This window comes from Zerene cesonia, chromosome 14, assembly GCF_012273895.1.
Source record: "Zerene cesonia ecotype Mississippi chromosome 14, Zerene_cesonia_1.1, whole genome shotgun sequence".
In the NCBI taxonomy this organism is placed as follows: domain Eukaryota; kingdom Metazoa; phylum Arthropoda; class Insecta; order Lepidoptera; family Pieridae; genus Zerene; species Zerene cesonia.
Genome location: NC_052115.1, coordinates 1,032,130 through 1,048,300, shown reverse-complemented (window position 1 = coordinate 1,048,300; position 16,171 = coordinate 1,032,130). Strand labels below are relative to the sequence as shown.

The window sequence follows — 16,171 nt, the reverse complement described above, 5'->3', positions numbered from 1 at the left end:
TAAGTAGTATTAAATTTCCGAGCCTATCGCTATTCCACTGCCAAATAATAGTGAAATAAAAAGCTTAAAGCAGTGGTTCTTTATTATTCGGGTAAGTAGAAAATATCACGGCTTCCGCAGGTCTAAAATATGGCCAATTGTAGTAAATTTTATCCATGAAATAAATTGACAACGATTTGTTGAATGTTTTGTCTCTTTCCCTTTCATGGTATTTGGCCTAAGGACGAATGAGATGTAGAGAATTAATTCGCTTTGATTTTGCAAAATGAAACTTTTTGAATAGAAAATTTAGAAGTTAACAACCACAGTTAACAACTATCCGTTTAAATGATACTGATTTTGGTGAGTGAACTGGATCCTTTACCGATTTAAAAAATCTATTATAGAATTGCGAATGAAAATTCGTTAGATCCTTTATTATTGTTTTTAGTCGTGACTCTTCTAAATTCGTAACTCCACTTATAAAATTTTTAATTATCCAAGTAATTAAGTGCGTCAAACCCTGTATAAGTTAATGACCATGAATCGTGACGTTAATATCATTGAAATTTCTTGCATTTTATCAATACTTGAAATAGCATAATAGTACCTTCATCACAATAGTAGACTGATATTTATTTCTCTGAATGCTAGGTTTTTAGCCTCGTGAAATGGAAATTTTTAAAAGGTTAATACAACTGTTTATAGGCATATAACTTACGAGTGTATCACGTTTAGAAGACTGAAGGAAAGAGCCACTTCATACTTTTATAGAGCCAGTATTAATAGAGAACTTATTTAATAAAAGCGAGCTTATTTCAATGTTAGACTATATTAGCCATAATATTTCCATTCTTATTGTAGCAGAGATATAAGAAATTATTGGCTTATAGCTAATTCTAGTGTAAGGCTTTGCGTTGTGTTGTGATATCGGTATGTTGTTGGCTCTCGTTATATTTGAATCATGACGGTTAACTAATGGCGCGCGATTTTGGGCTCTATCGAGTTAGAGTATGAGGACCTAAATAAATATTTATTGGTACCTAGCCTTATGGCTGCTTACAGAGTGTGGACTGGAATGGAATGCGTTCGGTTTGTCTTGCAAGAATCGATTATGATTCTTATGGTGAAAGTAGAGGGCACAATGTTATCTTGGACTTTATGGGGGCTTTATAGGGGGCAGAAGATTAGGCGCGACTTTTAGAGGATTTTTTTTGTGTCGAACTAAAACAGCTGATTAGGTTTTTAATAAAATACCTATATTCTGTTAGTTAATCGTCAATTGTTGAAAAGTATTGTATGGATAAGTAGGGAATGTTAGCTTAATTCGCAGCAATTTATTGCTTCGCTTTATACGGTGTAAGTCGCATCATAGCTATGTTGGATGTCGTAGATGATAGATCTCTCGTTTCGTCAATTTACTTTGTTACGACAGTAGCTAATTTAAAGGATTTATGTTAACATCATCGCTAGTAAGGAACGAATGTTAAATGGAGCTAAACAGGGCTTACACATTTCACAATATAATAAAGATTTCATTGCAATTTAAAAGGCGTGAAATGTATACGTTTATGGTTCGATTCTTTACTGGCGTAGTAGCATGTAATTTAAATAGTAAATAATGTCCTTTAAAGTATAATAACAAAATATACATTAAAAAAAGATTTTACTCTTCGACATCAAACATCGCAGTCTGTGTGCCAGGTTTCTTGGTCTGCCTATTAAATTAAATCGTAGTTGTAAGTACTTAACGATTTTGATAAAATAATTTAACCTGATCTCTATTTATGTGTGTATATGTTTGAAAATGTACTGCTTCTGTATCGATCTAATTTATTGTCGTTTTACGTTTAACGAAATGAAAACATTAACTGAAACACAAGATAGAAGTGTGGTAATTTGCATGAAGCTAAGAACTAAGCATCTCATCCGTATAAGGCAATAATAATGCATTGAAAAAAAAAATGATTAATAATGACACTAATACCTAGTACTTGATGTATATCATTTAACAGTCTGGATTTTAAATTTAATCTATTCAAAATACCCCTAAGAGTTGAAGCGTGATGAATAGAAAAAATAAAGCCCATATAATTTTTAGCATCAAATTGGCAATCTAGCAAAAGTCACACATAAAGGACTACTTGTAATTGTTTTCATCAAATACATCTAATAACTTTTTAACGTGGTTCGTGAATGATGCACAACATTCAAATGCATTGCCAAATCATTTGAACTTTCCTATTTTGTAACGAAGCTTTGAAATTTAATCACAAAATATATTTCAGTGTGAAGAGCATAACACTTAATTGTTCTTAGTAATATTTAACATATTTTAAGCTTTTTGTATAAATTCGATTCGAATATAATATTCGGGTTTTTTCAATACAAGCGGATCGATGTAGGCCGCCTGTAATAACCATCTCGTCTAAGTGAGATCTGACAAAAATGTATTTTATTATAACAGGCACTTATGCTAAATTACCGTGCCTAGCATAATAATTTGGTTGGTGATAATGAACATGTACTAATGATAAAATTTATGATCAAAACAATTATTTGTTGTCAAACATTGTGAAGTTTCATAATGAAACAAACAATCAAAATCGCTCTTACGAACGTTTATTGAGATTTTTGATCATAATATTTATTATTTGTACATTCATGCTACTTGGTATGATACTGTGGCATTATAAAATAAATGACGGTTGTCACTAAAACGATAAGGTCAAGGTCACCACATGAAACCAAAATCTGCCCGCGCTTTTGAAAAACCCTATATGTTACGAAATAGATTTTACATTTTCTGTTATTATCACTGCTTAAGAATATATTGTTTGTTTCACGATATTAACTACTTTTTATATTTTTTGTAAGCAAAGGTATGTGAAGGACCAAAAAAATGTTTTGTTATTTTTGTTAGATGCTCCTTGAACTGCATCATGACGTATTTAAATAAAGTTTGTACATGTGAATTTTGTTGTTTTATTGCTTCAAACACACATTAAATTAGCACAGTACCTATATGTCGTTATACACAGTACCTGTTTCTAATTTACTCACAACGTTTGAACAAGGAGGAGGAGGTTATGAATTAATTATTGGGAAATACATGGTAATTGTATCTATAAATCAAAGTTTTTCAATAGCAAACTAAACCAAGGATTACTTCCCTGCTCAATCCGCTGTGTTCCTACGCTCAATTGAATAGGCTTTGGCCGAGCACGTCAATAGTACGAAATGTATTCAAATCACAGATAACTATTATTCGTCAGAAAATTCTAATTCAACTCGTCACATCTGTAGTTAGGATGGTTTCATGCCGATATCAATACTACTAATTGTTTATATGTTATACTAATTGTTTTTAGGCTGAATATAACAATTGTGTTTTAAAATTCAATAATAACACGGAGACTGACTTTTACTAGCTTCAGCTGTAACCAGATATGAGTCCTTTAGACTCCATTTTGACACATTTTAAAAAGAACAAATTTAATTCAAATTCAAAAAATGGCGGTCTACCCAGACGTAGGTGAGGGAATTGGCGAGTTTTCAATTAAACCACAAAGTGTAAAGCATACTTTATTATTTAACTGTATTTAGACTGAAGCTATAAAATAAAGGTACGCTAAGTTGTCATTGTGTAGATAATATTTTACAAATAAATATATAAATTCGTGACAAATACAATATCCTGAAGCAAGTTAAACTAACGATTAGAAAATAACAGTTTATCAAAATTAAATTCTGCTTGACCTACAAATAGGCATAATATTACTAAATGTACAAAGTATAAAATCATAACATTTGATATTATGGAAAAATACAAAAAAAAAAAACATTTTTACAAAACGCCGCTACCAATTACAGTAAAATACATAATAGATTATAGAACAAAAAGCACCAACACATTTTTTTAAAACACTAATCTTTAAAAAACAAAATTTTGTCCAGAACGAGATTCAATAATACTTGTTAAAATTTGGAATTAAATAAATTCAATAAAATATCATTTTTTGTATAAAATAAAAAAGACATATATAATACATAAAAATCTTTTGGTTTCATTGTATACAATCATAAGATACTATAATACTAATCAAAATACTTACAAGATTATAAATAAACAAAAGAAGAGAGCTACAATCAAACGGAATGTGATAAATTTAACTTTCTATGCATTCATATGTTTTCATTGGCTTAACGTCAACCATGAGTTTCACAAGTAAATATCTAAAATAATATAAAACAATAAATAAATTATGATACAAAGTTCAAAAAGCAATCGTAAAACAATACAATTTTTTACAATTCACAAAAAAGAATCTAAAAATAAGGTATGTATATGTATGTTTAGCAAAAACCGAAAATTTTTAATATTTAAACTAAATTAAATTAAATCGCTAACAATTACTACAATTTAAAACTCATGGTTACCGCTAGATGGATTTTCATTACATTAAATAAGTGAGCAAAAATGTGAGTTAAATGGAACTATATAAATTAAAAACATGGAGTATTAAAGTGATACACTTTTTTCGAGTTAATTTGACGTTCAAACGCATACATTATCTGGAATAATCTAATAGAAATTAGTATTATAATAAGAAAGAAAAATTGTATAAAAAAAATATAGCTCCTCTTTTTGGAAGTCGGTCAAGTAGTTACAAATAGTTACTTTCCGTTATATTTGGGCAATATTCGTTCAATGGGGACAGACATGAATTCAAAACACTCTTATACTAAATTAAAATTAAAAAGTACGATAGAGCCTCTGTAAATTAAATGCAAGTTTTTGCTTTCCTCAGACTATAATTTTGATTATATAAAATACATACTTAGATAAAATTTTATTTTAACTAATATTAAAATAAAATTTTATCTATGGTCGCTGTAGAATGATCGAAAGTAAAATATAAAAACGAAATTATCATGTTAAGTTATAAAAAAAAATTCACCAAATTGAAAATGCTAATTCATAACATATCATATCCAAACCCAGTAGCAGATCATTGAAAGAATTGTAATATTATTAGCAGTCTTACACAAATGGAATAACTTTTATATTTTTTATATTATATATAAATTTGGTTTTATTAATTTTTTTTTTCAACAAGATACTGCAGAAATAGTCGGAACTGTAAAGAAGGTTCTATCAAGACAATTTATAGCAAAAGTGTGATACAATACAATAATGGCAAGGAATCATAGATGAAGGTCACTTATTGCTTATTGCTTATTTTCTTCGTCATTTATGGCACTGTGGGGTCCATTCTAGATTACTGTAGTATTAAGGCATCAAACTTTTGTCCGCTAATATTATATCATAAGAATTATTAAAATTGAGGCACTATTTGTTTATATTTTTTGTTCTATTTCTATTGATAATAACTACAAAAGGCATGAATGTAGTTAAATATTAACCTATATGCTGTGCGATGTATATCTTATTATTATTGTGATGTAATATCGTTTTTATTTATATTTATCGAAAAAACAATTCATTTAAGTATTATAATATCAGTATTAAGCTTTGTTCGTATATAACGATATTTGTTCAGAAAAAATTCAATTAATTTGATTAAAAATTAATTGAATCAGTCGGTTTAAACGCAAATATTACGTGGTCAACTTTTAAATGTCCACGCAAAGAGCGCGCGAATTATGTATATTCTATTGCATTCAAAAAGTAATTCCGTTAGGCTACGTAAATCATTTTTCATATCCGTATTCCTGTTTATAAATATAAATATCTTTTCAAAAGATCGTCATTTTTTTTTTTTTGTTATATAACCTCCCATTCGCTATCTAAATTTTCATCCGGCGATATTAAATTTAACCCATCCCTCATGCCATTTTTCATTTCTAAATGCAATTCTATATTCTCTAAATTCCAAGTATTGGGCAGTTGAACAACTTTAGGAACTAAATCGATTATTTTTTCAGTTTTCTTCTGGGCGGGTTTTTCAATTTTCGGTGCTTCCTCTTGTTCCGGTTCTTTAGTCTGTGGTATTTCATTATCTGTGGTGTTAATGTCAATATTGGTCTTGTACGAATTTTCTTCTTTGATTGAATTATCTGTAGAAGTTTTTATACTGAGCGATTCCAAATTGAGCATTTTTGCCAGAATTTTTTCCTTTTCTTCAATTTGCTTTTCGAGCTGGTCGTCATTTTGGTCAGGAATGTTACTGAAACACACAAGTATATGAGTTGTTTACACAGTACATCCCAAAACTTCTTTTTTTGTCAACTACACGATAAATTAGTAGCAAAAAAATATAAGTACATATATTTTTTATATTCTATGCAGTTTTTTCAATGCCTAAATGTTTAATTTATAAAACAATAAATAAACTGTAATTAAATGACTACAACCACAATGATCCTTACGATTCCAATGTGTGCGAGATTGGGGCACGCTTTTCTTAAGGAATTCCAACAATTATAACAAAACAATTCATTTTTATTAAAAAACAGTCTAAAACATACCCATAAACGCTAACATTCATGACGCACGGGCTGGTGTAGCTAATCTCCCTTCTCACGGGCGTGCAGTGTCGCGGCGTGGTCCCCCCCGACCCGACCTCCCTCCTCCTACTCTTACGGCTATGTATCAGCTCCCCTTCGCATCCCTTCTCCATTATGCTGTTATACATTTTCAACTTCCTCTGCAACTCCTCTGACTTCACTCGCCTTATCTCCTCCACGTCGCCGGAGACGTCTTTGAACTCGTTTATAATCGACTCGAGCACGTTATCCGATATATCTCTCGGCAAGTGTTTGATGGGGGGCAGCTCGAAACATTCCTCTCCGTTGGGCACGTTCGCATCGAATTCGGTCGTTTCGTTCCGCGTGAACAACGCCATCGGCTGTTCCAGCACGCTCTGTATGTAGGGCACGGTCTGGTCGATGTGCGCGAGGTCACGCACCGTGTTCACCGCTTGCTGGAGTGACGTCGTGAGCGATTTCGTCATTGCGCTTGGCTCGTCTGTTGGGACGAAAATTCTATTTTTTTACAATTTTTACACATAAATAGAGCTATTTTGACACACATAAGCGACAACCAACAGAGCCATTGCTCACTGAACACCAACAAGCGGTTTTACGGTGACTTAAAAAATTTTAGCGTGCGAAAGAAAAAAATAAAAATGCGAAAAATGAAACAAAAAATATATATTCATATAAGTACAATGGCCTTGCTGATATCGATGCTAATACAATAGTGTCCCTTTCACGCGTATAGAGAGTGAAAGAGACACGTCAACCTACATGAGACTAGATCTAAATTCATTATGTTGCCACTATTAAAATTGATAGATACATGGTAAAATTATAATCGAAACTATCGAATACACGTCGCTTTCTCACTAAAACTAAGGAAAATAACAATAATACTTATCGTAATGGAATAAAATGCAAATTATAACATGCAACAACGATTCTTAGGAGCTAAACAAAAACTACAAGTAAGTACAAATATAAAGGCGAAGCCACACAATCTGCTCGTGCAAGTTTGACACAAACATTGAATCTTACAAAATGCAAAGCGTAGTTTTCTACATATAATAAAAATATTGTTAATTTCAATTAAAATGCATATATAGGAATGGTAGATACACAATGTATAACCAACATAGCAGGTATGTTTGAAACAGGTCATAAATTACGCATTATTTGAAATACTGTTGCCATCTAAAAAATTAATGCCAATTAAAATGAACAAGTACTCCGATTAAAACAAATATTGGAAGACATTTTATTCTTTTCATGGGGTTTATTAGTAATAGGTTGTTTTGAATTTATTGGTTTTTTAATCAATACTTCTTTTGAAAAAGTTTGACACCAAAACAATAGTAGTTTAAAAAAAAAGATTGCAATTTTTTTTAAAAACCATCACAGATTCGTTTTAAATTTTTTTATGGACGGACATCATGAAACAGATAGTATTTCTTGCATACATTTAAGCTTAGTCTTATGGCACAGTGTTAGGAAGATAGGCTGAAAAATATCAATGTAATTGACTTATTTAAAGCAACAGCAACATGTGCTAAAAATCATAATTTGCATTTTTGTGACGTTATTTATTTCTAAACGTTCATTAAACAATAACGTTTCTATAACTAAAATTAAGTATAAATGTAAAAAAATGTTACAAAAATATATTTCACTCTTTACCACATTGGTCCTAATTTGGTTTTAGTTAAGGCACTTAGGTATATACTATTAAAATATTAAAACGACGCGCTGACAGAAAATGTAAGCAAACATTTTAAATGCATTATTTTTAAGATGTACGCATGTAAGAATAATTCAAAATAATGCTATCGACATCTTTGGCAAATATTAGATTAAATTTTGAGTAGGAATTTTGTCCCTAGATTGTAGGAGATAGACTGAGATTGTGGGATAATGAAAAAAGAACAATAGGTTAAGTAAAGGATTAGTACAATAAAATTAAAAGGGATTAAAAAATAGTCCGTAAATCTGTAGTTCTTTAGTTGTTAGATTTAAAAATTTATCACACGAAATATTCATAAAGTATTTCTTTTTTTTTAACGCCTGCGTTTGAGCAGACTATCAAAATGGATTATTTTACCACAATTACATATATATGTATATTTTTAGTTAAAACTGTTCGCATTATTATTCAATTTTGACAACTTTATTTACCACCATTCCGCCCGTTCCACCCAATAAATTTGAACAGTAATACAAAAAATAATCAAATAAAGTAATCCGCACGCAAAATTCAAATCTAGAAAGGTTTTAAATTTCTGTAGGAGTGGTGAACTTTGACGTGTGGTGTGATGTTACGCATACGCGTGCACGCGTACGTATGTGTATGTGGGGGGGGAGGGGGGGGGGGGGGGGGGGGGGGGGGGGGGGGTGTTGTGTCGAAGTTTGTTTACATTTCCCGGGCAGCGAGTGAGTCAGTGAGTGAGTGAGTCAGTGAGTCCCCGCGCGGCGACTACGGTTTGGCGGCGAACAGACCTTGCGCGAGCGCGGCCGGCTCGGGCCGGTGCGCGAGCCGCACGAGCGACCGCCCGCCCTCCAGCACGAATATCTCGTCCTTGTTCACCGACACCGACAGGATTCTGTGGGGAGATATGGGTTTTTTTTTTATTGATAACATTATATATCAAATATCTAATAATAATCATCATATATGTACAGATACACTTACATGTGAAGAGAAATATAAACATACCAATATTATAAAGGTGAAGAGTTTGTTTGAACGCGCTAATCTCAGGAACTACTGGTCCGGTTCGAAAAATTATTTCAGTTTTAGATAGCCCATATATTGACGAAGGCTTTAGGCTATATATGTATCACGGGCGTAACATTATAACATAATGTGTAGAAAAGTGACTGGTTCTCTTAGCACCGACATGTCTCTTATCAAAATTTTATATGGTGAAAAATATTGCTTTTTAATTTTTTTTTTGTTAAATACTGCTACACTGATAAGATTCGTTTGCATTATCCAGCGCAGGCGTCAGTCCATCTGTCAGTTTGTCAGTCTGTCTGTCTCCCGGCACTCACCGCCTCAGATCATCCACGACGGCCACCGCGGTGAGGGACCTGGGGTCCAGCACGTACAGGAAGTGCTCGTTGTGGGAGACCAGGAAGTGTTCGCGGAACACGTGCAGCGGCCCCAGGTTGTACTCGCGCTCCGAGTGGCTGCGCTTCTGCTGCGCGGGGTTCAGCAGTTCCGCCACGGTCAGTGGGTTCGATATCGCTTCCTGCACGATGGGAAACAAGTAATCTATACTAATAGTAATATTGTAGCTGATGAGTTTGTTAGCTAATCTCAGGAAGCATTGGTCCGATTTGAAAAATTCTTTCAGTTGGATGTGTTGGATAGCCCATTTGTTGAGGGAGGCTAGCTGGCTAGCCGCGGGCGAAGCCGGGGACTGCTAGTTATGTAGGTACATTCGTGATTCACCTTTATACCAAAAAGCTAGATAGGTGTCAAAAAATTCAACCAGAATTTTGACTTTTCATACAGAATCAATTTTAGTTTCAATTCCATTACACCTAGACAAGTATTCTATGTCTTCAATCAGTTATTTTTATCAAATACAAAACCATTTTTAAGCCTACCTCTACCTCTCGATATAACTACCAATTACTACCACAAATCGATTCTTCCATCCTTAGATCCCCCTCACCTTAAACAGCAGAGTCTGTAGCACGTTCCCCGCGCGGTCGGCTCGCCACAGGCGCAGGCCGGCGCGCGCGCAGTACGCGGAGGGTCCCGCGCTCGGTGCCCCCGGGCCTTGCCCGCCGGAGGCCCCGCTGTTGAGGCCCCGCGCGTAGGAGTGCTGGAAAACTGCACCCAGCGCGCACAGGCTGCGACACACGATTTTTTCAAATATTAATATATACATAATCAATAGTGTACTTAAATATCAAATATCACACTCAAAATAATTTAAATGGGACCACACGGAATGCTTCCATATAAAGAAAAAAAAAAACACTAGAATTACTTAATCTCAATCTGTTGTTAACAAAGAAGTTCATGTAAAACTAAATAAATAAATATTTATTTTTGAATCATCCCATTGCCGTGGAAAGAGACCGGCGAACTTCCCTCCTTTCCCACTCTACTATATTACTAGGAAAAAAATAAAAAATGAATACACAGAGCTTAGAATTTATATTAGAACAACAGGTGGCTCACGAATATCTGCATGTAGACCTCGCTCACGGCTCACCTCTTCCTCTCCTTTCTCCCCAGCTGGCTGACGTGCCAGCGCTGGTCGCGGCGCTCGCACACGATGCAGCGGTACACGCTCGACACCAGCAGCGTGTTCTGGTGGTAGCTCATCTGCACTATCTCGTGCTGCTCGTTCACTATCTCCATCGACTTGCATAAGTGCTGGATGGGGGGCGTGGACGATTTCAGTGAAACGTTTTAATGTGGGTGTCGAGTACGCTTAAAAGTACAGACAATTTTTTTTTCTTCTTTTCAATAAATTGCCGTCTAACGATTAAATTAAAATAATTATTTATCAGAAATGTGGGTAAATACAGATAACGTAATTACGTTATCTGTATCTGTAACATTTAAAAAATAAAATTTATGCGACGTCTAACGGAAATTAGTCATTATCAAATGGGGATTTTTTTGATTTGATTCATGCATTCTCGCTGAGTAGAAATAAGAAATAATACGTAATAAATAACAGAATAATAACAATGAACTGTGTACGATATCTATCAATCTATACTAATATTATAAAGGTGAAGAATTTGTTTGTTTGAACGCACTAATCTCAGGAACTACTGGTCCGATTTGAAAAATTCTTTCAGTGTTCGATAGCCCATTTATTGAGGAAGGCATTATTAATAATGAATTACTTTGTATTTGAATCATGACAATTTCACCGCGTTAACGCTGATGTTTATGATTTTAATAAACTATATACTAGCTTGTCGCCTGCGGCTTCACACGCGTTAGTTTGTTTCGAAGTAGTTCAATAGATGTTATTATACATACATACATTCCTATTGAATCACTCGTATCTATTAAAAAAAAACCATAAAAATTCGTTCTGTATTTTTTCCCGCGTCTCTAAGCGCACACGCATACACGTACATAGAGACGCGGGAAGCGACTTTGCTTTATACTATGTAGTGATGATGTGAATATAAAATATGTAACATTTCTCCATGAACATACAATTCAATCACCTTTTGAATCGTAAACGTTCGATCACAGAATAACTATAATTATATATGACAACGATAACATTAAATTTGAACCAGATGATGTTTAAATTTATAATAATGAATTAAGATAATTACGAGTTTGTCATCCTACTAATATAATATCCTATCCTATCCTACTCCTACTAATATTATAAATGCGAAAGTTTGTAAGGATGTGTGTGTGTGTTTGTTGCTTTTGCACGTAAAAACTACCGAACCGATTGCAATGAAACTTGGTACGTAGACGGATGGACAACTGGAATAACATATAGGCAACTTTTTATCCCAATATTCCTACAGGATACGGTCTTACGGGGGTGAAACCGCGGGGCGCAGCTAGTATTTAATGTTTCAATAATAACGAAATCATTGCAGCACACCGATAAGGCGCGGAAGGTAAACATTACGAAAATAATAACGCTGTGTAATTATTATTTCGTTTTAAATTATATCTTAAATATTGTAAATATGAGATACAAGTTGCTAGCTGCAATAATTCACTCCAACACATTAAATAAAACCCAAATAACAATATTATGTCAAAAAATGGCTGAATTTCAGTAAAATTAAATCTAAGGTACTTGTAATTAACAAAATTAGTTCATAAGAGACAATATCTAAAACTAAATCCAAATGTTTCTATTTGTTTTTTTTTTTCTCATTAATTATTCTTGTGTAAGATCATTGCTTTATGATTAATATTCAGGGGGACAATGGGCGAGAGCGTTTCTGTACAAAAAAATACCGACTGCCTTTTCTCTTAAAATTATAACCAGCATTTTCACATATATTTCGATGTTCTATGTCTATTAATTAAATCAATTTATTATCTTAATATATATTAACGTGTCACATTGTTTGTCCGCGATGGACACCTAAACTACTTAACCGATTTTAATCAATTTTGCACACCATGTGCAGTTTGATCCAACTTAAAAGATAGGAGGATAGGATTTATATTATTTCATTTACGATAAATGACTACCCGGGTGCAGTCAGGGCAGATTTATTCATATTCATTGTTTAAAATACTCTTAGCGCACACTTCCGAAGCTATTATTGTATAATTATCTTTTATCCATTGGTTGCCTTTAAGAAATGGCTTATAGCAATAAGGCCGCCAATAATTTACAAAATTCTTTTTAAGATATTTTTTTCATATCATTTCACAACACTCAACAACATTTAAGAATAAATAAATACTTAAATAATATTGAATAATTGAAATTAGACCATTTAATAGACCATGAAATTAGACATGACCACACAACTACTACATTTCGCACACATATAATATGTATAACTATAATTGAATTTTAAATCGCTCGAAACTCACCATGTAAAAGTCTATTTCAGTCATTATAATAACTCCGTCCTTGTCTCCCGAGAAGAGTCGCATTCCATTTTTGGACCACTCTATTGATGTTATCTTACTTTTGTGCAGATCACCAATTGTGTACCTTGAATTAAATAGTTAATTACTTAAGTATTGTATGCCTACATCCACCAATGATTTATTAACATGTAACTGGCATTCCCAAAGATGTTTTTTTATGGTCCTGTTTCTAGTGACGATATTTTTAAAAAGCAAATATATTTTTATGGTCTTGTATTTAGTAACTATAGGTTTTCACCATCTCTTTATGTGAATTAATAATAAGTTACAATTCTAAGGAATTTTTCTAGTATAAAGTTTCAATACATTGATAGTTTCCTGTTTGTAATATAAATAGTATAGGATAGGAATATTGCGAATGGTTGCGGATGAATTCTTATCAACACCTGTGGCCTTGGATACGCGCATAATCACTTTAAAAATAAATAAATAAGAAAATTCTTGTCATTTATAGTCATGTGGACGAAATGTGAATTAAAAATATATTTATGTGATTTTACAAAAGTATGTTTGGCAAAAAGACGCGCGTTTGAATCCCGCCTCGTGATCAAATTTTTTCTATTCTTTCAAAATTAAAAGTATGTACCTGTTAAGTAATGGATATAATATTATTCTATCTACCACAGGGAGCTTTAGCAAGTACATTACAAACTAATGAGTAGATAACTCCTACAGATCAAGACATTTATTATTACAAGTACAACAGCTTACTATGCTACTATAAATATAAAAAATTAACAACAACATTACCTCTCCACTTTTGGTTCCACTTTAGGCTTAAAAGTGTCCGGAACATTCTCAGGGTGTTCCTTGGGTATCTGAAATACTGTCACCTGCCCCGTTGCATTGCCTGCCCCCACCATGTAGTCCACTGTACTCACTATCTTTACAAATGTTATTGGTGATGTGGATGCCTAAAACAGATATTTAGTGGCATATAACATATTATGCATAATTAGATTGCCACAAAATATTATTTAGTTCTTGTATAATTTGAGATAGAAGTTTGAAAGGTTTTAATTGAATGCAGTTCTTGATAAATTATTTTTAAACTTCCTACTAATATTATAAATGCGAAAGTTTGTAAGGATGTGTGTGTTTGTTGCTCTTTCACGCAAAAACTACTGAACCGATTGCAATGAAATTTGGTACATAGACAGCTTGGCAACTGGAATAACATATAGGCAACTTTTTATCCCGATATTCATGCGGCATATGGACCTATGCGGGTGAAACTGCGGGGCGCAGCTAGTATTCTCATAAATTCCTCAACTTAAATTAAATAATGACAACATGCATTGTTTTCAAAAATGCCTATACAGAATTTAATTTGTGTACACAAATCACTTGAGGTAAAAGTAAAAAAATTGGGACTAAAGTATTTGAATTGATAATTTAATATAATTATAATATGATATATATATATATATATATATATATATGAGAGATTGGATTAAATTCTATTTAACAATGCATGATTTAATTCAAAACTCAATAATGATAGCTCCTGTACATTAAATATAGTGATTCTAACCATTGTATTGTGTGTACAGTATTAATATTCATATTTCAATAACAGTTTATATGATCTGTGTGTGGTGAATTTATAATTGCATATGTGCAATATACTAGTATGAAGGAAAAAAAAACTATTTAATATGATGGAAGTTACACTTAATAATTCTTATTTGTAAGTAGTTATTTTTTATATTTGAAATTACTACTTGCAAATAAGAAATGAAATTTATATGTAAATGCATTCTCATTCAATCAGCATTTTCATATAAATATATATTTATATGTAAAGACTCGTCCCGCCTCCACCCGTATATACCTGTTTTATCACACAGGAGCATCTAATTGAGGAAGAAAGTATCCTATTATCCTATGCAAACCAAGTCAGCTCACACCCTATGTGTATATCAAATTTCATCAAAATTTGTCCAGTAGTTTCAGCGTGATTGACAGACAAACATTCAAACAAACAAACTTTCATATTTAAAATATTAATGTGATTGTTGTAAGTATTTACATTTCTAGACTTTAAAATTTTATCATAAAAGTGTGTCAGTAATTTAAGAAAGCAATGTATACAAACAGCTCTAGAATTTTCTTAATAAAATGTTCACAACCATTTCTGCCAAATACAACTGATTGGTTTGAATCAAAAATATTGCGAAATTAATACTTTACAAGTGTTACAAGGTGACCGAAAACACGAAGGAAGTAGGCATATTTACCTCGCATCTTAGTCGCTGTATGTTACCTTTTTTCCTATCATACCAGTACACTAAACCCACGTTTGTCCCCAAGGCTATATATTCACTTACAGCATCAACACAAGTCAAACACAATTCATTAGAAAATATACCAGTCTGAATCTTTGGTGGTATAAGGTTCAAAATATGGGAACAAGGAGTCCATTCTCTCACGAAACCCTCGTCTGCTCCACTAGATACTTCCATGTTGAATTTTTCATACAATCAATTCACTCTATCGTGACAAATAGATATTATTGTTAAACAAGACATTTCTTTTTAAAATATTGGCGTAAATATTTTCAATATTAAAAAATGTAATAAACGACAGCAGTGAAGAATTAAAGATCCAGTTTGACACGATTGACAGGTGACACTAGAATTACGCTGGAATGTTGGCAAAAAAGGAAACGTTAAAAGTCAAAAGTGACAGTAATATCACAGAATTAAAAAAATGGTAGTTACTGTAGCATCCATTACATAGTATATTATTTAGTCTATGGTATGCACAACTCTCACGATGTGCTCATTAGTGCTACAACTTATCATTTTATCTTTTGGCGCGTGGCGAAAATTGAGAGTAAACCTTGTGATCTTCTAAAACGTTCTCAGATTGTTGAGTTGTTGTTAGAATCAGTTTAGATGTTTCTCTATTTACAACAATTTTACTTATTTCATTACAATAAATCAAACTGCCTGTATAAATCAATAACTATGTACGCATTTATAAATTTATTGCTACGCAGAATGCAGGGCACATAATATTTAATAATCGATACAAAGTGTTTAATGATTCTTGTTTCAAGAATATTTT

At 32.7% G+C, this 16,171-nt stretch overlaps 1 protein-coding gene across 2 annotated transcripts; it reads right to left on the bottom strand.

Moving 5' to 3' along the window:
- Positions 1–4,853: 4,853 nt before the first annotated feature.
- LOC119831765 (WD repeat-containing protein CG11141) lies at positions 4,854–15,720 on the bottom strand. 2 transcript variants are annotated; one of them, XM_038355259.1, is made up of 9 exons: positions 15,340–15,720; positions 13,850–14,013; positions 13,040–13,163; positions 10,707–10,870; positions 10,158–10,338; positions 9,529–9,728; positions 8,974–9,077; positions 6,472–6,970; positions 4,854–6,170 (listed from the first exon to the last, which is right to left on the bottom strand). In XM_038355259.1, exons 1-9 carry the CDS (start codon positions 15,562–15,564, stop codon positions 5,768–5,770), a joined length of 2,064 nt encoding a protein of 687 aa, XP_038211187.1. In that variant the 5' UTR covers positions 15,565–15,720; the 3' UTR covers positions 4,854–5,767. The 2 variants fall into 2 exon arrangements, with proteins under 2 accessions (XP_038211187.1, XP_038211188.1); XM_038355260.1 differs by having other exon boundaries at positions 4,854–6,167.
- Positions 15,721–16,171: the final 451 nt, after the last annotated feature.